The sequence below is a fragment of the Cygnus olor genome, chromosome 11 (assembly GCF_009769625.2).
Source record: "Cygnus olor isolate bCygOlo1 chromosome 11, bCygOlo1.pri.v2, whole genome shotgun sequence".
NCBI classification, from domain to species: Eukaryota; Metazoa; Chordata; class Aves; order Anseriformes; family Anatidae; genus Cygnus; species Cygnus olor.
The window spans coordinates 22014951-22038218 of record NC_049179.1 but is presented as its reverse complement, the minus strand read 5'-3'; the positions used below and the strand labels follow the sequence as shown (position 1 = coordinate 22038218).

General features: G+C 45.5%; 1 protein-coding gene across 3 annotated transcripts in view; it reads left to right on the top strand.

Moving 5' to 3' along the window:
- MAP1A (microtubule associated protein 1A) overlaps window positions 1-19571 on the top strand; it is a 60298-nt gene extending 40727 nt beyond the window's left edge. For all 3 annotated transcript variants that reach the window (XM_040570405.1, XM_040570406.1, XM_040570407.1), the window contains 5 exons: window positions 1086-1168; window positions 1761-1901; window positions 3743-12587; window positions 14828-15060; window positions 16020-19571. In XM_040570405.1, coding sequence (XP_040426339.1) covers window positions 1086-1168; window positions 1761-1901; window positions 3743-12587; window positions 14828-15060; window positions 16020-16175 — 9458 coding nt within the window. In that variant the 3' untranslated portion in view covers window positions 16176-19571. The remainder of the gene's footprint in view (window positions 1-1085; window positions 1169-1760; window positions 1902-3742; window positions 12588-14827; window positions 15061-16019) is intronic.
- Window positions 19572-23268: the final 3697 nt, after the last annotated feature.

Sequence of the window (23268 nt, the reverse complement as noted above, 5' to 3'; positions counted from 1 at the left end):
CAGATGTATGGAAGATGAAGGATTAAAACTATATGAGAAGCTAAACCATATGAATTATACATTTCAACAGTTAGGTTCTAAGTGTCTGGCTTGTAGAGTGGATGTAATATCCAGAGAGAGGTATTTGCAAAGGCCAGAATCCAAAAAATTGTATACCACCTGCAATGTCACAGGAAATTCTGCAAGGAGGGTCCTTTACATAATCCCACTTCACAGAGTTGTTTGACAAAGGTACAAAAAGATATCTCTAACCGTTCCTTTCAGGATAGCAGGCACTTACTACCGTTCTTTCTAAAAAAAATGAATAGGGCCCAGGCGTTATGTCAATATTTTGTGAAATTTCCATGTAATGCCCACATCAAGTTGAGCACACAAAGTGTTGTTTTACACTACTAGGCACTTGTTTGCTCTTTGGCTCTTCCCTTTCTGCCTACATACAGAGCAGATTCTCATCTGGGTGCCTGTTTGTGACTCTCACAGAAGGAAGACAGGAGAGCAAGCATTCTAGATAGCTCCCATAGCAGCAGTTCACATCTAGGAGTGCAGGTTTAAAGAAAAAAAAATTACTAAGGAAAAAAAAAGCTCACTTAGAATGACAAGAGTTTTGGTATCGGTGCTGCATGACAATAGTGAAGGGTGAGTTGGCACCGAGCTTCTTGGCACCAGCTGGCTTACAAAGGCCTGTGATGACTAAGGCTTGGACAATATCCATAGATACCTCTTCATGGTAGCTGCAATGACGGAAGATACTTCTGTCTGGATGGGATAATCAGTCTGTGCCAGTCTGTGTGGGGCACAGCTGTCTGGCACAAGCAGGCAGCTTGATACGTCTGGCACCGTGGACTTCAGAACATGTTGAGTTCAGTTGCAGAGAGTGCTGATCCAGAGCTAGGATTTTTTCCTTGTTACCAGAAAGGGCTTGCTTTGGTTTGTCAGACCCAATTAATAAATTGGGTCTAGAACGTAAGTTGAAGTCTTGCAATCAAAGCCATGCTGAACTGGAATTTTAGAAGCTAAAACATTAGTAGACAAGACCCTTTCTTACCAACTTCTCCCTTCTCATTTAATTTCTTGCTTCTCCCCAGGCCAAAGAACCCTCCATCACCGGAGTGATACCCTGGAGACAGTGATCCTGGTAAATCCCAATGTGGACAGCATCGTGTCTGAGGTAAGGACACTGTGTTTTCTCCACATCAGATCTCTGGCCTGTGCTTGACTTAGAGGGCCATGATAATCACACTTGGCACCTTCTTGACCACGCTGCTGGTCTGCTTCAAGGTGTGGTGAGGTTACTAAGCATTCTGGTCATGCCAGTAAGATATATGCTATAACCAGTATTATTTGGCACAATTTACTGCTAGACAAAGAAAGACACAAGAATGTATGGTTCCTTGTGTGCCAGCCCTATGGCAATTAGCTGCTTCCTGGAAGAATTAGTGCCTATTGCTTGATATTAACTATTTCTCAGGAGCTTGTAGAGCTTCCTAGCAAACATTTTCTCTTAAAACTAGCCTACTTTCCTAATGTGAATTAGGATGTGATGTGGAGCTGTGTCAGGCAGGCAGTTGCATCGTCTTCCCTTTTCAGAAACCTACTCTCCTGTATATAGAAAACTTCCATTTTGGCTATTTGTAAATGAGTAAATATCACCTGGAAGTTTTTGACTCTCCATGTGGTTGTGTTTCTGGGTACTGGTGAAGAATATAGATAACTTTTTGACTGCAAACCAAATTAATGACAACACTGTCTCATGGCAACAGGTTCACTCACTGTTGTGTGATTCATCAGCCCACAAACTACTGATCTTCTGTGGTCAGAGCTCAGACCAGGAAGGAGACTTGATCCTGCAGACTGGGACCTTCACTTACCAGAAGTTTGCTGAGATACTTTCAGACCCAGAGGTGAGCATGAGCAGTATGCCAGGATGTCTCTTCCTGTTCCCAAAGTGCATGACAGAGCACTGGAACAGGTTGCCCAGAGCATTTGTGGATGCCCCATCATTGGAAGTGTTCAAAGTTGGGTTCAATGGGGCTTTCAGCAACCTGATCTGGTGATGTCCCATGTCCATGGCAGGGAAGTTGGGCTGGATGTTCTTTAAGGTTCCTTCCCACCCCAACTGTTCTATGACACTATGAACTCCAGCAAAATAATTGCACATTGTAAATAACTCATGGTGTAGTTGTGGGCATCTTGCTTTAATTCCCTGGCTTAAGTTTTCCAAAATGACAGGCATGGGTGATGCCACCTTTAAGTGCACAGCTTGAGACATCCTTCCAGACCAACTCTGCAGTGGGCAGACACTTAAAATTTCTTAATGCGGGTTTTAAAATATGTGCAGGTGACTTACAAATAACGTCCAATGGAGGTCATTGTCAACCTAGTAAATGTAGGTATTTCTCTTCATTTCACAATCCGTCTAGTGAGCATAAGCTGTTCTTAAGGTTCAGTGTGTTCATTAGGGGGGGTGTATAACTACATACAGAAAAAAAGTGACAGAGAAAGCTTGGAATTCATTGCATAAAGATGACACGGGAATGACTAAATGATGAATAAGTAACTACAAATGTAGTTATTTAATCATACAATTGCAAAATCATTCAGGTTGGAAGGGAACTTGAGAGGTTTGTAGTCCAACCTCTTGCTTAAAGTGGGTTCAGCAATAAATTTAGACATGATTGCTCAGGACTTTGTCCAGTATGGTCCTGAAGACTGTATAGGATGTCTCTTAACCTTGGATCTCTTGCTTATTATCTTGGCTAGCTTTACTGTAGCTTTCCTCAGAGGCCTTAAGCTTTCTTACTACTGGAGCTCATTGCAAACACATATAGGCTTCTTCAGGTTTTGATAAGCCCAGCTTCCACTGGTGATTGTGTGATAGACGTTTAGAATGCCTCCATTGGATTGAATGTGCAGTTGCTGCAGGAATGGTTCATTGATTAGTTTGACCATGGGTAACATTACTGCTGTAATTACATCAGGAAATCTGAATGCCTTCAGTTATTTTAGGTTGATTGTTTGAGAATATAATGCAAAGGAGGAATGTTCCAACCTCATTCCAGATTCTTAGGAAGTTGGAGTTGTAATGCTTCTTTGCTCAGGATATTTTTCGCACAGCTCTAAGGAGCCTTGAAAGTGATATCTACCTTAGCTCTACTTACTAATCATGTATCATGTCCCCAGCCCCATCGGAGATGGAGTCCTGACTTTTTAAAACAGGCTTCAAGAACGAAAATGGACCTGAATAGAAGAGTCCCATGGCACTGAAACTGCACAAAGTACCATATGATTGTTCAGTAGCCAATAAGTGAGGATAAGTTCCGACAGTGATGCCTAACATTGAAAAGGGTATTTCAGGGTTAGAATTCACAAATCAAAAAGAAACTGCTATTTTTGAACCCAAGCCAGAGATTGATATCCCAGGTTGAATAAGAAGAAGTAAAGAAAGAGGACAAGGTGGCTGCTGCTTTTGTTCTCTTTCCTGAGGTATTGTCACCATGCAGCCCAAACAGTCAGGAAACATAAAAACCCATCAACATGAAGAATTTTAAAAGAGAGCAGAGGGTGGCTGCATGCATTTATTTGCGATGGGCTTTTGGAGTATTTCATCTATCCTCAGCATTTCCTCTCAGTAAAATGCTCGTGGAGTCTTCGCAGTATTTCTGCATTAACTGGCTATTTTTAAAGAGCTGAATTGGTCTCAGAGCTCTGTTTGACCTTTATTTGTCTGTGCCTGTCTCAATAGGTCACCCAGATTCTTAGCAACACTGATTCAGATATCAAGGCCTCCCTTACTGTATCGTGTTTGGGAGAAGGAGACTGGAGCAACCTTGGGCATCCTCGATTTCAGGATATTATTAATCTGAAACTGAATCCTGATCCAGTTCTGCCAGAAATGGATGGGGTGTCTGAGTTTGCAGAATATGTCTCTGAAACAGTTGACGTGCCATCTCCATTTGATCTCCTGGAACCACCCACCTCAGGGGGCTTTTTGAAGCTTTCTAAACCCTGCTGCTACATATTCCCTGGTGGAAGAGGTGATTCTGCTCTCTTTGCTGTCAATGGGTTTAACATCCTTGTAGATGGTGGCTCTGACAGGAAATCTTGTTTCTGGAAGCTGGTAAGGCACCTGGATAGGATTGACTCTATTCTTCTGACCCACATTGGTGCAGACAACCTACCTGGCATCAATGGGCTGCTGCAGAGGAAAGTTGCTGAACAAGAGGAGGAACAATCCCAGGGCTCTACCAACTACAGTGACTGGATGAAGAACCTAATTTCTCCCGAGCTGGGGGTGGTATTTTTTAATGTTCCTGAAAAACTGAAGATGCCTGAATCATCCATGAAAGTAAAGAGGAGCATTGAAGAAGCTTGTCTGACACTGCAGTATCTCAACAGACTTGGCATTAAATCAGAGCCTCTATACAGGGTAGTGAGCAGTACCATTGAACCTATCACGCTTTTCCACAAAATGGGAGTGGGTAAGCTGGACATGTATATACTGAATCCTGTCAAGGACAGTAAAGAAATGCAGTTTCTAATGCAGAAATGGGCTGGTAATAGTAAAGCAAAGACTGGCATAATTCTCGCAAGTGGGAAAGAAGGTGAAATTTCTGTTCCCTATCTTACATCCATCACAGCCCTAGTGGTGTGGCTGCCAGCTAGCCCAACAGAGAAAATTGTAAGGGTTTTGTTTCCTGGAAATGCACCTCAAAATAAAATACTGGAAGGTCTTGAGAAACTCAAGCACCTGGATTTTCTGAGGTACCCAGTGGCTACTCAGAAAGATATCACTTCTGGAATACCTCCACCTGTGCTGAAGCAGACCAAAATTAAACAAAGAACTGACAGTAAAGAGAGTCTTAAATCTTCTCCCAAGCCATCTGTGACAAAGCAACCTAAGAAAGAAGAGGCAGTTGAGGAAGGGAATAAGGAGGTAAAACCAGAAGTCATAAAGGATGCGAAAACTGAGAAAAAGGTTAAAGAACACTCTGAGAAGATTCCTGAGAAACCTGTTAAACATGAAAAGATAAAGACAGAATCAAGTGATGTTCTCAAAGCTGAGAAAAGAAAACTAACAAAAGACAAAGTAGGCAAAAAGCATCTCAAAGAGAAAGTATCCAAACTGGAGGAGAAGAAAGACAAAGAAAAGAAAGAGATTAAGAAGGAGAAAAAGGACTTAAAAAAAGATGATGGAAAGAAAGAGGAAAAAAAAGATTCAAAGAAAGAGGATAAAAAGAAAGAAATCAAGCCAGAGCCCAAAAAAATGTCTAAACCAGACTTAAAACCATTTACTCCAGAGGTAAGAAAAACATTATACAAGGCAAAAGTTCCAGGCAGAATCAAAACTGAGAAGATCAAAATCAAACCTGAAAAGGAAGTACCTACTGACCTGAGGACATCACCAATGGAGAAGATGCCAGTAGGGGTGGAGCCAGGAGAGACTTCCATAGCTGAACAGAGGTTAGTCCTGTCTTCACCAGAAGATCTTACAAAGGACTTTGAGGAGCTGAAGAATGAAGAGAAAGGGGACTTGCAGGGGGCTCAAGAAATTTCTGATATAGAAGTAAGTGATAAGGTTATGAGAGTACCTGAAACAGAGATGAAAGAGTGCAGTGACGTGACAGCTCAGAATCACCTTGAAGTGGATCTGATTTTGAAAACAAACATTCCCGATCAGAGAACAACTACTATTGATTTGGGAAAAGAATCCCCAGCAGAGGAAAAAGCAGTCCATCATCTAGAACCAAGAGCAGGTCAAGCTGAAAAAATAGAGGATGAAGGAAGAACATTAGATGAAAATCTTGAGATGAGATACTGCAAGAGAAAAGCTGAGCAGTACAAGGAAGTTCAGCTGTTGCCAGACAGAGAACAGGTACCAATACACAGTGACCTCGTAGCAAAAGCTGTTTGGTCACCAGCATTCAGAGATGAAGACAAGGAAGAAGAGGAAAAAATCTCTTTGGACAGAAAACAGAGGGAAGCAGAAACAAAGACCTGTGAAAAGTATACTGAGGGGACAGAGGCACAGGAGGAGGGTGAGAGGGAAAAGAGAGAGCATGTGGTAGAAAAGGCAGAACTGGAAGAAAAGGAAGAACAGCAAATGAAGGCAGAGCAAATGAAGGTGGAAGAGAGTAAAGATTTCTATGAACTGAAGCAGGACGAGAGGGAGGACAAAATATTTACCATTAAAGAAAATGAAAAAGAATTTAGTGACATGGGTGAGAAAAGCAAGTTACTTGGAAAGGAGGTAACAAAGGAAGAGTCGTATCTGAGCAGTCTGCCAGTCCCAGCAGGAGCAACAGCAGAACATGTTTCATATATCCAAGATGAAACTATCCCAGGATATTCAGAAACAGAGCAGACGATTTCTGATGAAGAAATACATGATGAACAGGAAGAGAGGATCCCACACTTGAAGTATGATGTCAATGCATATGACATTTCTGTTCCTGACCACCCAGGCTCTTTTGAAGCAATACATGGAATACAGGCCATGCCTACTGCAGACCTTGCAGCCAAGGGCTATGCTGGCCAGGAGTCTGAAATCCTGGCATATCCTACAAACATAGTGGCAGCTCCGCTAGCCGAGGAAGAACATATTTCTTCTGCTACCTCCATTACAGAATGTGATAAGCTTTCGTCTTTTGCAACTTCAGTAGCAGAAGATCAGTCAGTTGCATCTATAACAGCACCACAAACAGAAGAGACTGGGAAAAGCTCTTTACTTCTAGACACAGTAAACAGCATGCCTTCCTCTCGGACTGAAGCAACCCAAGGTCTTGACTATGTTCCCTCTGCTGGCACAATCTCTCCCACATCATCCTTGGAGGAAGACAAATGTTTTAAATCTCCGCCTCCTGAAGATTTCCATGCACTAGCAGAAGGAGAGAGAAAACTGGAAGCTCAAAAAAAGGATCTTCATGAAGAGGCAGAAGAGGAAGAGGAAGAAGAAGATGGGACTCCAAATATTGAAATGCCTGAGAAACTCAGAGGCCATTACAGTGCCCCACTGTTTGCTCATCAAGAATGCACTGATAATAAGTTAATCAGTATCCCCACAGAAGTGACGCATACTTCTGGTTTGCCTTTATCCACTGAAGAAACACCGTTTTCCCAGGTTGACTCTGCAGAGGCTGAAGAACGATGCATGAGTCCTGATGATAGTACAGTCAAAATGGCATCTCCCACCCAATCTGGTCCCACTAGTGCAGGACACACACCTTTCCACCAGTCTCCAGTGGAGGAAAAGCTAGAAACAGTAGATTCAGAGATATTTGAAAAAGAAGAAGATGCTGCCACTAAGAAATTGGAAGATAGAACTTCTGTTGTGGTAAAGGGAACCAAGCATGAATCTCTCAGAGATGATGAGGTGTCTGCATCTAAGTATAGACATGAAAAAGAAGTGTCTGGACCTGTACTGCATAAGCTGGACGCAGGCAGTGATGTGCAGGTATCTCCTGGGGAGGAGGTGCAGGAAGCACCAGTGAGGAAGGAAGAGCTGCCCTGGCTCTCCTACCACAAGCAGGATACAGTGGTGATAGGGGAGGAGGAGGAGCGTCCTGTACTACCGCATCCCAGCACAGATGTGTTTCTGGAGCCTGAAAAAGAGCTAGAAACTAAATCCATGGCAGAAAGTTTAATGGGATTTTCAAAACACTTGTCCTTTGAGCCATTCTCTACCACAGAAACATCTCTGGGAAGTGTGGCTCCTCCATGGTTCACAAACCAAAGCAAATCTGAAAGTGAGAAAACCTCACAATTTTCGCCAGATGATACTAAATCACTTTCTCTTACAGAAGAAAATCTTGCTAAAGAAAAATCCCCAGATATTTCTGTTAAGGGGATGGCTACTGAAGAAGGAAAACTACTCTATTTCACAGAAGACACCTCAGAAGAAGAAAAATCTTCTCAGGTTTCAATTAAAGACATTTCTCCAGAAGAAACCAAATCTATTTCTCTCACTGAGAGTCCCAGCAAGGACATCTCTTCAGACATTTTTGTTAAAGGCATTTCTCCAGAAGACATCAAATCTCTTAGTTTCACAGAAGAAATACCTGTGAAAGAAAAAACTCTGTCTGACTTTACTGACAAATTCCCATCAGAAGCTGTTGGATCTATGGATTTCACAGAGCAGAGCCCAGATACATATGAAAAATCACCAAACATTTCTACCAAAGTGCTCACAAAAGAAGTGGCAAAATCTTTTTCTTGCCCAGAAAGTATCCCGGTTAAAGATGCATCACCCAGAGATACTTCAACTGAAGAAATGTCTCCCGATGATAGCAGTTTATTTTCTGTAACAGAAAAAGCCACATCTAAGGAAAAAACTGCAGGCTTATCTCAGGAAGCATCTCCAGATGTGAAGGGCTTATACTTTACAGAATTTAGCCCAGTTGAGGATAAAACATCATCACATGTTTCTGCTGAAGATGTAAAATCTTGCAGGTTCAAGGAAGCTAAAGAAGAAAAATCTCCAGAAATGGACGACTTTTACATGAAAGATTTAAGTTATGAGAAGAAAGTGTGGTTTCCAGAAGAAGTGGAAGAGATTTCTGTTCAGGGAAGGCGGCAGATATATGATAAAGAGAGAGAGAGCACATTCTTGGATGAGGTACCAGAATATGAAAAATCCCCTCCTAAAATGGGAGAAGTGGAGATCCCGTCTCCTGTAATACCTGGCAGTCATACCTGGAGAAGAGTAGAAAGTGAAGCATGGGGCTCTGCTTATGAGTGTCTTCAGGAAGGAAGAGACACTGGAAGAGCAGGGCAGTTATCCAGTGAGGAGGATGAGGATCTCTGTCATGCCAAAGACAAACCTGTGTTACTGCAAGCAGAAGCAGAATGTTTAAAAGTGGAATCACGTGATTACAAAGAAGAGACACTGAAGATTGCCAAACCTACAGCAGAAACAAAGATTGTTAACATAGCTCCTGCTGACATCACTTTCCCAGACAGTTCTCATTTGTCTTCTCAGTATGTCTCTGGTGAGGAAAATCAGGCCAAACCATTAACTGGAAACAAAGAAAGGCAAGAATTGATGTTCACATCCAAACAAGATTACTCCTATTTAGACGATGAGGAGGAAGCTGTCCTGGATATCTATGCAAAGTCAATAGACCAAGCACTGAAAGCATCTCCCCTGCCAGTAACAGCTAGCCCTCTGGAAAAGCAGACTGGCACAACGCTAGAAACAGGGAGGTCTTACAAGATAGATCTGTGCAAGGCACTGCAACAGGAGGAAGTTCCATTGAAGGATACAGAAAAGAAAACAGATGTTAGTGGTTTGTCTCAGGAAATGGACTGTAAATACAAGATAGATAGAAAGCAAGAGGATGACTACAAATCCACCGAGGCTCACTATGACTCTACAGGAGGCAAAGAGCAGGTGGCAGCAGCATCTGCTCTGTTCCAATCTACAAGACCAGCAGAATCTGAATATGTAGCAGCATCCCCAGAAGAAAGTGCTGCAGGGTCAGGGCAGCATGCACACTCCCCTCTAGGAGAAGTCCCTCCTCAGAAAAGCAGTGCTGCCATTGGCCATTCTGAGGCTGTGGGTTCTGTGAGCCGAGTGGCATATCTTCCTGAGTCCTATTCCAGGAGCCCTGTGGACCCTTGTTCCTATGAGGAAGGGGTCTGCAGAACCAGAGGTGATGACAATTCCATGAGACAAGAGCAAGAAGAAAGAAAACCAACACCCTATCCTGATGAAAGAAGTTTCAAGTATGCTGACATCTATGAGAAGATAATTGTGTCTGGAGTTGGACTCTCCCCCTTCACATCCAAGGATGCAGACATCTCAGGTCACACTGACAAGGTGCTAACAACAGCACCGAGCTCTCAGAAAGATCAAGGTTTTCATGTCTCTGCAAAGGAAGAAGAGTCCTGCCTTTATACCTCTGCTGAGAAGGAGTTGTCATCTCCAGCATCCCCTAAAGATAAAGCAGATGCAGCCTTCGAGTATACAGACATCCATAAAAGATACTTGCCCTTGTCTGAAACAGATAAGCCTAAGATATCTAAGGGACAGGAAGAACTGAATGTGTCCTGTGCTTTGCCAGAAGAAGTGGACTCTGAACATCATCCATCATCTGCAAGTACAGCATTTATCTCTCCCACTGACATATTTTATCAAGAAAAATCAGCTACCTATATTGGTGCCACTTGTCCAGATGAGAACATCGTTTTGTCTGGCGAGGAGCAGATAACTCTGTCCCTGAAATCTGAAAGCCAAAATCTCAAAGATACATACTATGACAAAGCAGGGCAAGGGGAAGAAAGCATGAGTGACTCAGAGTTAGAGAAAGGTGCTACAGAGAGATCTGAAAAGGAGTCTAAACTGCATAGCCCTGACCAAGCTGCAGGCACAGTCTATGCACACATCTCAGCAATGGAGAAGTTCCATGTAACAGAACCACTTCTGCAAAGCAAGCATGAGGAGTCCAATTCACCCCCTTCTACTGCCTCTTCACCTTCTGATCCAGTGTGGAAAGAGGAATATGGAATTAGGAAAACTGCATCAGCCACAACTGTGGGAACGTATGTTGCTGGTTACAGTGACTTGCCAGACATAGGCAGAGATGAGCAGGCTTCAGAAATGTGCCATTTAAGCCAAGATTCTTTGCAAAAGAGAAAGGATGCTGAAAAATCCACAAAGGAATCACATTTCTGTGTAACAGATTATCCAAGTACAGAGGTTGTCTCAGAGGGCTATGAGCAAGCCATATACTTGAAATCTGCTTCTGAAAAACAGAAAGAGGAATACAAGAAGGGGCCAACAGGAGAAGGCAGAGTGATGGATATCTCTTCTGGATTTGAATGCTCCCTGCTAGGAAAGAGTGAAACATCTAGTGTGTTCAGACATGAACAAACCTCAGCAAGCCATTTAGGAGATATCTCTCTTCCTTTAAAGGTTTCTTGTGCTTTGTCCTCAGGCCAGGGGAAGAAAGATGAGTACTTGGAGGTTTCTGAGATCAGCAGCCGTAACTCATCTTTAACTAAATTCTCACCACAGAGTCCATATGAAGAAGATAAACTGTTCTCCAAAGGTCTGGAAAGAGAGTCTGTGCCCCAACAGCCACTGAAAGATGACTCTTCCAGCCTGTCAGAGGAACCATCATCTGAAGCAACCACTCCTGTAATACCGACTACAGCAGAAAGTTTTTACTCCCATATGCTTTCTGCATATACAAGTGCAGGAGCAGAACCAAGTACCAAGAGTCTTTGGGATGCATCTCCACAGATTCCAGATAATGCTATGAAAACCCATACAGCTGAAACCAAAGACTTCGCATTTGCTGAAGAACGTGGTTCTGCATTCAGTAGCGGCATGAGTGACAGCATTTTGCCGTGCAGAAAGGAGTGTCAGAGTTCACAGCCCACACCATTCTCTGCAGAGAAACAACAGCAGCCCTGTGTAACTAGTCCAGAGCAGAAAGCACCATTTACAGAACAGCTGATGACATTAACATCTCTCCCTGATGTATTGACATCATTTCCTCATCATCAGCATGAAGATGAAACCACAGCCAATGGTCCAACAGAGGTGAGCACCAGTCTGCAAGCTTTCCAAAGCACATACCATGCAGCAGAGACAAAAGATGAAAAAACATGCCCTGATTCTGACAGCAGTTTTTCTCCATGCACAGGCAAAGAGGACACAGAGAGGCAGAGCCGTCCTTCCTCTCTGATGTCCCCTGAACACAGTTTCCAGCCCTTTTTCCCAGGTGTGCAAAGGGCTGGAAGAGCAGAGGACCATGGAGATGCTTCCCATGAGATGGAGCCACATTTAGAAGGCAGTTTTGACTGCAGACAAAAATTTTCCTCATGCGAATTCAAGCACAGGAAGGGAGAGCTCTCGCCCTCCTTCATTAACCCAAGCCCTCATGAGCTCTCTGAAGATAGTGACCTCTCACAGGAGGAGGGTCATCCTTCAGTGCAAGGAAGACCACCCCACATGAGTAGTAGCCCTGTGCAAAGTGCCACAGTGGAGGAAACCCCTCCAACATCAGTGAGTGATTCTGGAACCTCCCAGTCAGACTCAGATGTTCCACCTGAGACAGAAGAATGTCCATCCATCACAGCAGATGCAAACATGGACTCAGATGAAGACGCTGATTTCCTCCCAGTAGATAAAGCTGTTGGAAATGCTCATCATGCCGGTTCTAGGTCCAGCCATGATCCTCAGCCTGTTCCAATGGTAGATCCCCACCCTCATCCTCCTCACCCTGATGTATGCATGGTAGACCCTGATATGTTGGTAAATGAGCAAGGCATGAGCAGAACTGATAAAATTTCCAAGAAGGACTTGAAAGAAAAGAGCAAAAGTGTGAAGAAGCCTTTGAATAAACCCAAATCTTCCTCGCCTGCCCGGAAATTAGAAGTGAAAGGGAAACGATCACCCACGCCTGTGAAACAGCCATCGGACAAATCTCCAAAATCTGCCACTGCCAAAAAAGAAAAAGATGGAGGAGAGAAGCCCAAACCACGTAGTGTGCTTGTGCAGCCTCCTCACACAGAGGATGAATTGGCCCGGAGTAGTCACAGCAACCCTGGCAAAAACCTCGTTAATGGCATCAAAACAAACCCTGGTAAGAAAGTCTTCATTAAACATGCATTTTTCTCTTCAGGTTCAATAAAAAGAAAAAACACTAAGTTAAATGTAGTAGAACAGTTTCCCAGTCAGGCATAAGCAGTGAGAAAGTAGAGACGTTGTCATGCAAGTCACATAAAAAGATCAAAGCCTTGAGGAAAACTCTGAATCTCTGTAGAGCTGAATCCAACCACGTCTGCAGAGAGTCCTGTGAGACCTAATTCAGAACTCAATAGACTAAGATTCAGTTCCACCTAGGGGCTACAGCTGTGGAGGGGCAGTAGGTATTTAGAGTTGGGTGCTGTCAAAGAAATGCCAGCAACTGAAGGACAAAATACATCTGTGTTTAAGAAGTGGTGGTAAACTTTTGGCCTCTAAGTAGGGTAAGTGTATTGCACAGGACAGAGATAAAGCTCTCATGTAGAATAACAGGAACCACCATGGTCAGATATTTTCTTTCCTCTGAAATATTAAGTAGAGATGGGATGGGAGCAGCCCTCATGTCTGAGTACCACCACACTGCAGGGCACTGAATGAAGACGTGAAAAGGGTACTTTGCTGCAGGTGTCTGTACAGCCCATGGCCTCTTGCTAATGTTCACACAGAGACCAGTGCTCTACGAGTATGCTACCAGATATGCACCAGTTTTAGGTGATACAGCGTAGCTGCATTATCCCCATGTCTGTGCTGAGAAGCCGCAGTGCCAGGCTCTGTGCAAAACACAGACCGGTTTGTAATCTTCTGTTCCAGATCATTGATACTGAGTGTAAGACAAGAGCCAGCAGGTAGGTAGTGTCAGGGAGAATGAAGAAAATCAAAACAGTGCTCATGGGCTATGGTCTCAGCAGATGGCCACTGAAGACACTGTGGCAAAGAGAGGGTGTAGTGGGAGAAGTGGAGGAAGGTTTGCAGAGGCTTTACAAGAGGCTCTTCTTGAGTGAGAACAGCTGAAGAGAAAGACCTGAAAAGAGCCTATATGTGTGCCTGCTGCAAATACAACTCAGGTGAGGAGACTGTTGTCGGATGACACACTGATGGTGTCACTGACAGCAAGACGGATGTTCAGGCTGAGTGGTTGATGAAGGGTCTGCTCAGTGTAGTGGGGAGTGAGAGGAAAGTAGTGGACGGAGTAGTGAAGTGGTCATAGTGCCAGCCAAGGGAAGAGTCTGCAAGGGAATGTGGCCTGAAAAGGTCCTGAGCCAGCTGACTCATGAGTAGCTGACAGAGAAATATGGTACAGTCAAGAGAAAGCCTGCATGAGGGTATTAGTAGTGTGTCTGTACAGTGTGGTCAGGTCCTGAAGGCACTGCACAGAAAGAGCTGTCAAGATGGAGTGTCTGGACATGTAAGCCTGAAGGGAAGGTTGAGACAAAGATGCATGATTTCTGTGTTTGGAGCAGTGCTGTGGGTTGCCCAAATCACACTGGGGATGAGGAATAGACACCAGTAAGAATGACTGCAACAAGAAAGGATTTTTTTGTTTGTGCCACAGCTAGCCAGCACAAGTAGTTGTCCATGCTAGTAGTTAGTGGCTTTGCACTCACAGAAGAGAGTACCCAGAAGAGGAAACAGAAGACAGAGGCCTCTGTGACTCCACAGAGAGCAGAAGGGAGAGAAGGGACAGTCCTTCCATGGGTTTTGTCTATATATGCCTATTTACTGCTGAGTATAACAACTCCTTTGACCATCTCTCATCTCATAAATATAAAGAGCAATAAATGACGAAAAGATGTACAAAAGTTACAGCAGTGTTGCTAGGAAAGAGCAATAGTCCACAGAATAGCAGTGATTCTCAGGGATGGCAGAAAGCCAGGGTGGAGTTTCCAAAAAGACCACTGCAATACCCTAGGATATAAACGGATATAGAGCTCACAGAACAGGTTTTTTTAGCAAAAATAGATCATTAACACACAAAAAAAAAGGTAGGACAAAGTATTGATTGGGATGACAACTCTGAAAAAGCTAATAATGGAACTTTTGAGTCCCTTCTTCAGGAAAGACTTGCGACTCTTAAGCCTTCCAGGCCCCCTTCACTCTCACCCAAGAACAGCAGAACTCCTTTTCCCTCCCTTTCAGTGCTGGCTCAAAATTCCACCCAGATCTCCTCTGAGCCTGGATAAATGTTAACTTGTTTGCTGAAGGGAAAAACCTTTCTGGAATCCAGTTTCTTCAGTGCTAATTTGAGTGCTTGTGCATTCCAGAAGGGTTTTGATAGTCTCTGCTTTCTTTTTTCCAAAGCTTCCAATAGTCCTAAAAGCAGTTTGGCTGTGCCCATGGGTCCACCTGTCTATGTGGACTTGGCGTACATCCCCAACCACTGCAGCGGAAAGAACACAGATCCGGAGTTCTTCAAGCGAGTTCGAGCATCATATTATGTTGTGAGTGGGAATGATGCAGCCAATGGAGAACCAAGCCGTGCAGTGTTGGATGCGCTCCTGGAAGGGAAGTCTCAGTGGGGGGAGAATCTGCAGGTATGTCACGGAAGTGCCTGGGAACGTATGTTTCTCCTTGTGTCACAAGCACCTGGGGGAAGGTGCGTGTCACAAACAAAGTACATTAAGAGAATACGAGTGGTACTGGGCATGTATTGCTCTGCAATCTCAGAGGAGTAACTATTTGTACTCTTGAGAAGGGGGACACTCTCAGAATGATGTGAGTAGTGTCAGATGTGTCCTCCATTCCACATCCTTCTGAGAGGAGGAAGCACTTAGAGATTATACATTCCTCCTCATCTGCTGCAGGATGAGCCTATCTGCAAGCAAAAACAAGCACTGCCACAGGCTGAATATTCATCAGTGTCCCATGCCCTGTGGCATGTGTTGCTAGCCTTGCTTGGTTAAGATTTTTCTTTCTATTATACTGGTAATAAATACTAACTTTTATTAGAGATTAAAAAACAAATGGAGCATTCTTACTTATATTTCTTGTGTAGTCAGGTTTGCAGGAGATTTTGGGTAGACGCTGTTTCTGATGACAGATACAGGAAGAGTGTATGCTCTTTCAGATGATGCACCCTCCAATTTCAAAGTCCCTGAGCTGCACATTGGGTCAGTAGGCAGATCAAGTCTATAAAATTAGTAACAGTAATACTCTCAGCATTGCCCCTTTTCACACTGAAGGATCTTTCTAAGGCTGTTTCTGGCGCACCATAAAGAGAGGCTCTCCCCTCCACTGCAGCCATTTTCACCATTATTGTGGTAGTACTGCTAGTGTACAGCCAGCTCAGAGCCCCATTGTGCTGGTACTGCATAAAATAAAGCACCAGCTCTGCCTTAGAGAATGTGACATCTGAAAGGCATTAAGTGGAACAAGCAGTACCAAGGGGACAGTGTTCCAAAATTAATGGGAAATTTTAGCCTCAGCTCCTACAGGCATTGTTTACCAGTGCAGTTGTTCTCAAACAATCATGCCTTCCGCTTTCTTTCCCCAGGTGACATTGATCCCAACACATGATACTGAGGTGACAAGAGAATGGTACCAACAGACCCATGAGAAACAGCAGGAGCTAAACATCATGGTACTGGCGAGCAGCAGCACTGTTGTGATGCAGGATGAATCTTTCCCAGCCTGTAAGATCGAATTCTAAATCTCCCAGCCACACTTTGCGTTCATCCATTGACTCTCCAATCACCGATGCAACATCAGAGACACCATCTAATCACAGTCCAGTTCTCTGGTTTAGTCCGCTACATGGTTCCCATTTGTCAGGCAATCGGGTACCCATCTAGCTCAGCACTGGATGCCATGAAAAAGAAGTGCAGGGCTCTGTAATATTCTGGACTGAGCTAAGAGTTTGTGCAAGAGCAGTTGCAGGCCAGGGGCACTTCCATTTTCCCTGCTTTATTCTGCTGCCTGTACAGTTTCTGTAGACTATCTTGGCTGCCTTGCTGCTGTGAGAGCTTGTTCTACTCTCTTCCTGGCTGCCTTGCCATTTAACTTGTAGCACCATGAGCCTCATATTTCTGGTGAGGGCTAAAGTGCTGCTGCTGCATGTTGACAGTGTTTGGGGGCAGGGAGACAGAGAAAAAAACTAATTTGCAAAGCAAACCTACATGATGAGGGAAGGCCAAACCCTCCAACTGTAACATGACAGTGAAGGGCATTCTTCCATCTTCTATCCTGAGCATACAGGTGGTGTTCTGGGAGAGGGGGGGGGCCTGTACTCCAACTGGGCAGGGCCACCATTTGCCACGTCTGCAGACTTCTGTCCCAAATATTTGGTTACAGATGCCTGCAACACCTGCTTGCTATGCTCAAGGAGCTGGGCTGAAGGACATGTTGGTTTTGGGGGGGGGGGGGGGGGGGGGGTGGCGGTGGGAGGGGAGAGTTCAGCCTGTTGCTCTTGGCTACAAAGAGCACATTCCTAACCTGCTAACTTGAGTTTTGCACACTAAGTGGGTAACTTACTCCTGCACATCAGCAGTGCGACAGGAGGAGGCACAGAGGGGCTGTTGCCTGAACAGTCACACTCAGTATCCAAACGCACAACTACAGCCCCCTCTAAAGCAGAAGGGCTGAAACAACCCGGCCTCTGTTGGCCTATGATAGTTGAGAAACCTTCCTGTCCTCGTAAACCAAAGGCTTTCCTGAGGAGTGTGGTGAGGCAGCTGAGGAACTCGCATGCTGTACTGAGATGCTGTTGTCTGGCCAGCGTAGCTGATGTGCGCCAGTTCTGCAAGCAGCAGCAGTTTCCTTGCTACATGTATGCCAGTGGTCCAGCTTCTTAGCTGTGTTCAAGCTTTTGCTGCCCTCCCTAAGTGTGCCCAGGATGTGGGGAATAGAACCTGTGGTGTGAGGAAAGAGAACCCCTTTCCCAAAAACACTCGGGAGAAGTAGTTTAGCAATTGTGTTAGCTCATATATCTTCCACAACTGTGGCAGGAACATGCATACATGCCTGCTGCCTGCACAGAATAGCTGCTGGCAAGACTGTGCTATGCACACCTGCAGTTGCAGCTGGCAGCCCGCTGCTTGCACACCTATTGTGGACTTAGGTCCTTGCTGTATGGCCAGCCTGGCAGAGATGTAGTTGTGTGCCGTGAGTGCATCATTGCCGCTGAACAGTCACCCAGAGGGTCCTTGGCATTCAAGTCCATTCCTGCTGTGGGGCTGCCAGCCCTTGCAGCAAGAGCAGCTCCAGGAATGCTAGCGCTCAGGCGTCTGTGTCTGCAGCACCAGGGAGCCTTTGCCACATCCTAGAGCACTGCAAGAGAGCCTTATTACAGGGATAACGTAAACTTTCTGTAAGTGAAAAAAGTGTGGTGGTAGGTTGTGAAAGAGACATGAGATGGAAAGCAATGCTGCAAGACTTGGCATACAACTCAACGTATTTCCATCTGCTGTGCTTGGCCCTGAGCCAAGATCTGATTCCATAATAAGCATCCCAGGACTATGTGCTGTGTTTGCCTGGGACACTTCAGTCTCTATGCTAGCATTTTCTAGCAGCTGATAGAAAGAAAATGCTGCTTAGAAGCCTGCTCCTAGACTAAAATGGAGTTTCTAGGGAAATGGTTTATTTTGCATTTAATTTATATATTTATTTTTTGATCTTAAGCTGCATTTTGTTTGGACTTAATATTTTAATTTATACATGTTAACTTGACACTACGTGCTCTTGGTGTCAGCTCAGAGGTTTCTCAGTACAAATACTTAGATGCTGCAATTTAAAAAAAAAAAAAGAACAACAAAAGACCACAGAGAAATTGGCAGAGTTTTTGCTGGCAGCAAAAGGGGGTCTCTGCTTGCAGCCTGCAAGGCTGTGTCTAAAACCCAGCAGCTGCAGGACAAAGCCTGAGGCCAGCAGCCCCTCCACGAGGAGCAGCCAGCCCTTTTGATGCAGCCCTTGGTAAGAGCATGTGAGCTTACTCAGGGATTTATGAAATCCCTGCCCTGCGCTGTATTCACGTTAACCATGGAATCAGTGTGTCTGCCAGAAGAATAAATGTCATTCTCTGTAACCCAATGGGGTCAAGTGTCTATGAATGTTGGGTACAGCAAGCAATTGCAGGCAGTAACAGATCTGCTCCTGTTTTCCGCAGACACTGCTCTGGGGTTTTGCCTTCAGTGCTTTGGGGAGACCCTGGCTCACCTGCCAATAGCACTGGCTGGCAGCCAGCTGCAGGTGTAGGATGCAAAATGTTCAATGCCAGGTAGTCAAAGCAACAAATGTGACATCTTCATTGACTGGATCCCTAGATTCCTCAGAGTGGCTAGGCATAAAAGCTAATGCACTAACTTTATACAGACCTACACATGAATGTTTCTCAATTTTAAACTTGAAGCAATTATGAATAAGAAGCAGTAATGGTGAGGCTTTGTAAGGTGCCTGCATCATCCAGGCTGGAGTGACATGTTCCAGCAAAAACACCTGCCCTCCATGTGCTGTGCTCCAGTACTCCGCAGCTATGCTGCTTGGATTGCTCTATCCTACACCAGTTCATTTCCCTGTCCTCAAGACTCCACAATTTTTTTTTTTTAAAGTCTTTTGTGGCAGTCTGTTGTGCCTCCAGCCTCTCTCCCTCCCATGAAATCTTCTGAAGCTATGGGGGAAAAGGACTTGTAAAAATGCCAAATTCTAAAGTCTGACTCTGCTCAGCCTGCAGGAGCCAGCAGAACCCATCCAGAGCCAGAGGTAATAAATACAACACTATAGAGAGAAACAGTTAAACTCTGCTTTTGCTTGTTTCTGCATGTGGGCAACAACATGTAATCTTCCTGTATGTAATAGGTACAAAATACTATTTTAAACCTATAATTAAAAAAGTGAACGCCTCAACTGTATTGAAATGGCAACTTGTGCTCCCAGCTTCTATGCTAAATGTTTTAAAAACGGAGCCCTGATTCTTTTCTTCAGCATCATGTTTCTATTTGAATTTAGTTTCTTGACCTCTGTCCTTTTGCCCATTTCCATGTGAAACACTGTAACTAACTACTGTCAAGCGAGGAGCCCAACACATTAATAATAAAGCCACATTAATTGCGAACAAGAATACTTCCAGCTGTTTCAAATTGTTCTTTAAGTGAGTCCATGCTGTAGGCAGGGGGCATGCAGATACTGCTGCCACACCAGCACCCTCCTCAATGCTGGCCAGCTACAGCCCAACCTGAGTTCAGGCGAGCCTGGGTGTTTGTGCTTATGCCACAATTTCACTCACAGCTGCTAAAAACCTGTGGCCCTGTCAAGAGGACACCCACGCCAGTGGTACAGACCTGCCCGGGACCCCTGCCCTCCCTCCTCAGCCCCAGCGGGGTTTTTGCACTGTTCCAGCCTCTGAAGTTGTCTCCTGCCCATGTTCAGTTGGCCAAGGGCCAGGATGCAGCCTGGGCGCTCCATGCACAGCCACTCCAGTGGACACTGCGGGCAGCTGCCTCGCAGCACTAAGCCAGGCTCTCCATTGTGGCTTCTGCGTTTCTTGGGAATCACCGCTCTGGCCAGCGTTCCTCAAACTGGTAGCATCCCCAGTCCTGTGGAAGGCACATCACAGCATGGCCCGGCCAGGAGTCTGCCGCAAGCCAGCCAGGCAGGGCACCAGCATCAGGGACTCAGCTCAGGGCCTGTGGACTCTCAGGCGCTGACAGGGCACCAGGTGCTGCCCATCCTTATCGCAACAGCACGCCTTTGCACTACTGCAAAATTCTGCAGCCTTCCTCTGGAGGGAAAGACACTGTTTCAGCTCTTCTGCTACTCAGCAGAACACTAGGAGAGCAGCCTTCTGCTCTGCCTGTGCCAGGCAGCAGTCAGGAGGGGCTGATGCCCAGTCAGCTCTGCTCCTGCCTGGTGGTCCCCTGGAGGAAACGCAGGGGCACAGTTGAAGGCAGGGGAAAGAGAAAGGGACTGGGCTGCAGACCTCAGAAGGGGGGGCCATTGTGGCTGTGGAGTATATCACAGCTTGTGCAGCATGTCACAGAGAGCTTACAGCAGCCTGCCAGAGCTGTCACTGACATGGGAGTGACCACAAACAGTTTCCATGGACTAGTACTATTCCCAGAGCTGCTTTCCAGCTAAACAAGTACACATATGCTGTGCTATCTGTGCCATGCTCCTGATAACTGAGAGGCTGTGGCCATACATGCATGTCCCAAAGGTGTACAAGGCTGGGTAGGCCAAGCACTGTTCAGCACCAACCTGCAGAACAGAGCTCCCTTGCCTGTGTTTCAGATGGACCAAGAAGGCTGCAGTGAACACATCTACTGCAGACTCTTCTGCAGGAGAAGGGAGGCAAAATCAGTTACTGTGGCAGAAAATGCAAGAAGCAGCATGCAGGGAGGTGGCATAAGGCACATAAACATGTCCAGAGGAAGCAACTGTCCTCCAGCAATGAGCAGAACACCGAGGACAGAGGCTTTCAAATCTTAGCGAGACCTGGATAGAAGCATCAGTGTTGATCCATGGGCAGGTGTCTGTAACAAGGAACTGGACTGGTGCAGACTTCCAGAGCACACCTGGGCTTTGCCAGGGCTACAGTTCAGTGACAAACTGGACTTTGCTCAACTTGAACAAGAAGAGGCAAACAGCAAACCCCTCTAGCTCCTGGACCTACTGGTTGCCTGTGCTCAGCAACAGAGCAGGCATTAGCTGGGCACCATCTGCTAGATGGTTCTGGACCACAGCGGTAGGGGCAAATGGGACTCACAGCAAGGACAGAAAACAGATGCACTGTGCTGATAAGCTGTGTCCATCACTTCATGGGTAGGATGTGGAGCGGTAAGGATTAGTTGTTTGTGGGAAAGGGGCATGGCTCTGAGAAACCAGAAGAAAAGATAAGACAGTGAGGCAATGACATAGCCCTTCCTTAATCAGCTGTTTCAGTATTTGCAAACTGATTAGCCAGAAGAGTGTCCAAGGCTATAGCAGGAACATTGAGTTTGGTGTTTCAACAGTGAGGTCTACCTGGACCTTGAACAAGCCAAAGGCCCAATGCCTGCATATGTGGTACAACCCACCAGTTTCTCCACCTCCCAGGACTTTGCTTGTACATGGTACTGACAGAAGACCTAAAACTTTCCACAGCCTACACAATACATTGCCATACTCTTGCTACTTGGAATAGACAGCTGGAATTTCCTGCCTGCTCTGCCATGAAACCTAGTCTGATGTCTCTAAACTGCTTTCCCATTGCACATATGATGCCCATTCAGGAAAAAAAAATTGCACAGCTGCATCTGCAAGTGTTTTGACACGCCTGATCCAAGCCATCCCAAATACTGTAGACAAAATTTGTAGCTACACTCATCCAGAGATGCAGGACCAGGCAGCAGTCACTTGTGTGTAACACTGCTTATGTAGCCCAAAAGCATTAGGAAGTGCACTTTAAGCCTCAGCACAGATTTGAGGAGCCAGAGCTGGCTTTGGCAGGATTAAACCAAAAACATCAGCTCCTGAAATTGTATCCAGAAATTATGCATGCACACACACACACACCAACCTCTCCTTTGTGACTCATAGCGCTCACACCATCCATTTGTTTGGAAAGGTCTGGCTGGCCATCAATCACTGCTGCTGCTTAGTCAAGAAAAACACACTAAAGACTGCGCTAAGATCAGACAGTTGTGCTCAGGTTTCACCACACGCTCTGCAGGTGTTCATGTGGAAGTGTTTGAACACCATGAAAGACGACAAGCTTCTTGACAGAGCAGCTATTTAGCAGCCCTTTTAAAATAAAGGGCACTACTTGTTTTTAGCCTACCTATCAAAGGGAGTAGCCACAGACTAGAACCCTGTTCTGACGCCGCTGCAGGTAGCCCAGCTTTCTCCTTGGTTGCCTATGGAAAGGTACCTGCCTTTAAGGCCAGAACATTTGCCTCCAAAACATAAGCATTACTCGTTACAAGTAACCAGACCGCTTCCCTGTTACCCTGCCCTGCATCAGGAAGTCCTCTGATCCAACAAACTGTCTGGAGAACACCACTTAACAGAATTACCAGTATGCAAAGTACCAATGCAGCCAGATAATTGCTGGCTAGAGGACACCAGGAACCAAAAGACATAGTCTGATGTTGAAATTAGACACTAATGAGAATTGGTATACATATTTGCACTTAAGAGATACGAAGTTTTGTATTTTTCATCACAAGTACAAAAACCCTGTGTGGGCCCAATCTCTCATTGAGCTTGAGAGCCACAGCAGAGCCACAGCTGCCAGCTGCTTCCAAAGTGCTACTCCCTTTTTATTTCCAGGTGAAGAAACGGGCTGAAGATTGGGGAACATTGTAAATAAAACTGCTTCTTTGTGAGTGGGAACAATCTATCTGGGATTTCAACCACTGCAGCACCCTGCAATCCCCTCTTGCAGGACCTGGCCTTCAGGGATGTGCCATAAAGGCCATCTTTAGCGCTTAGATGACTTGGCATGTCCCACAGCACCAGCTCTTGGGCAGTGCTACCACAGCGGCCACCCTGCCCAGACGTAGGAGCACAAGGAGACTGCCGGCAGCGGCCACTTTCTCTGGGGGAAAGGGTTCCCAACTACAAAGCACCAAGGCCCAGTCCATTGCCGGTGCTGCTTGTCAGTGCGGCAGGCAGGCAGCTGGCACTGAGCAAAGCCACTGACCATATTCTGGCAATGGGGAGGGAGCAGACAGGCAGACCTGTTAAGACCCTGGTGCAGAGTGAAACCATCCCACAGCAGGCTCCAGGCCCCCGAAGCCCATGCCAAGCAAGTGCCCACCTCAGCCCCAGCT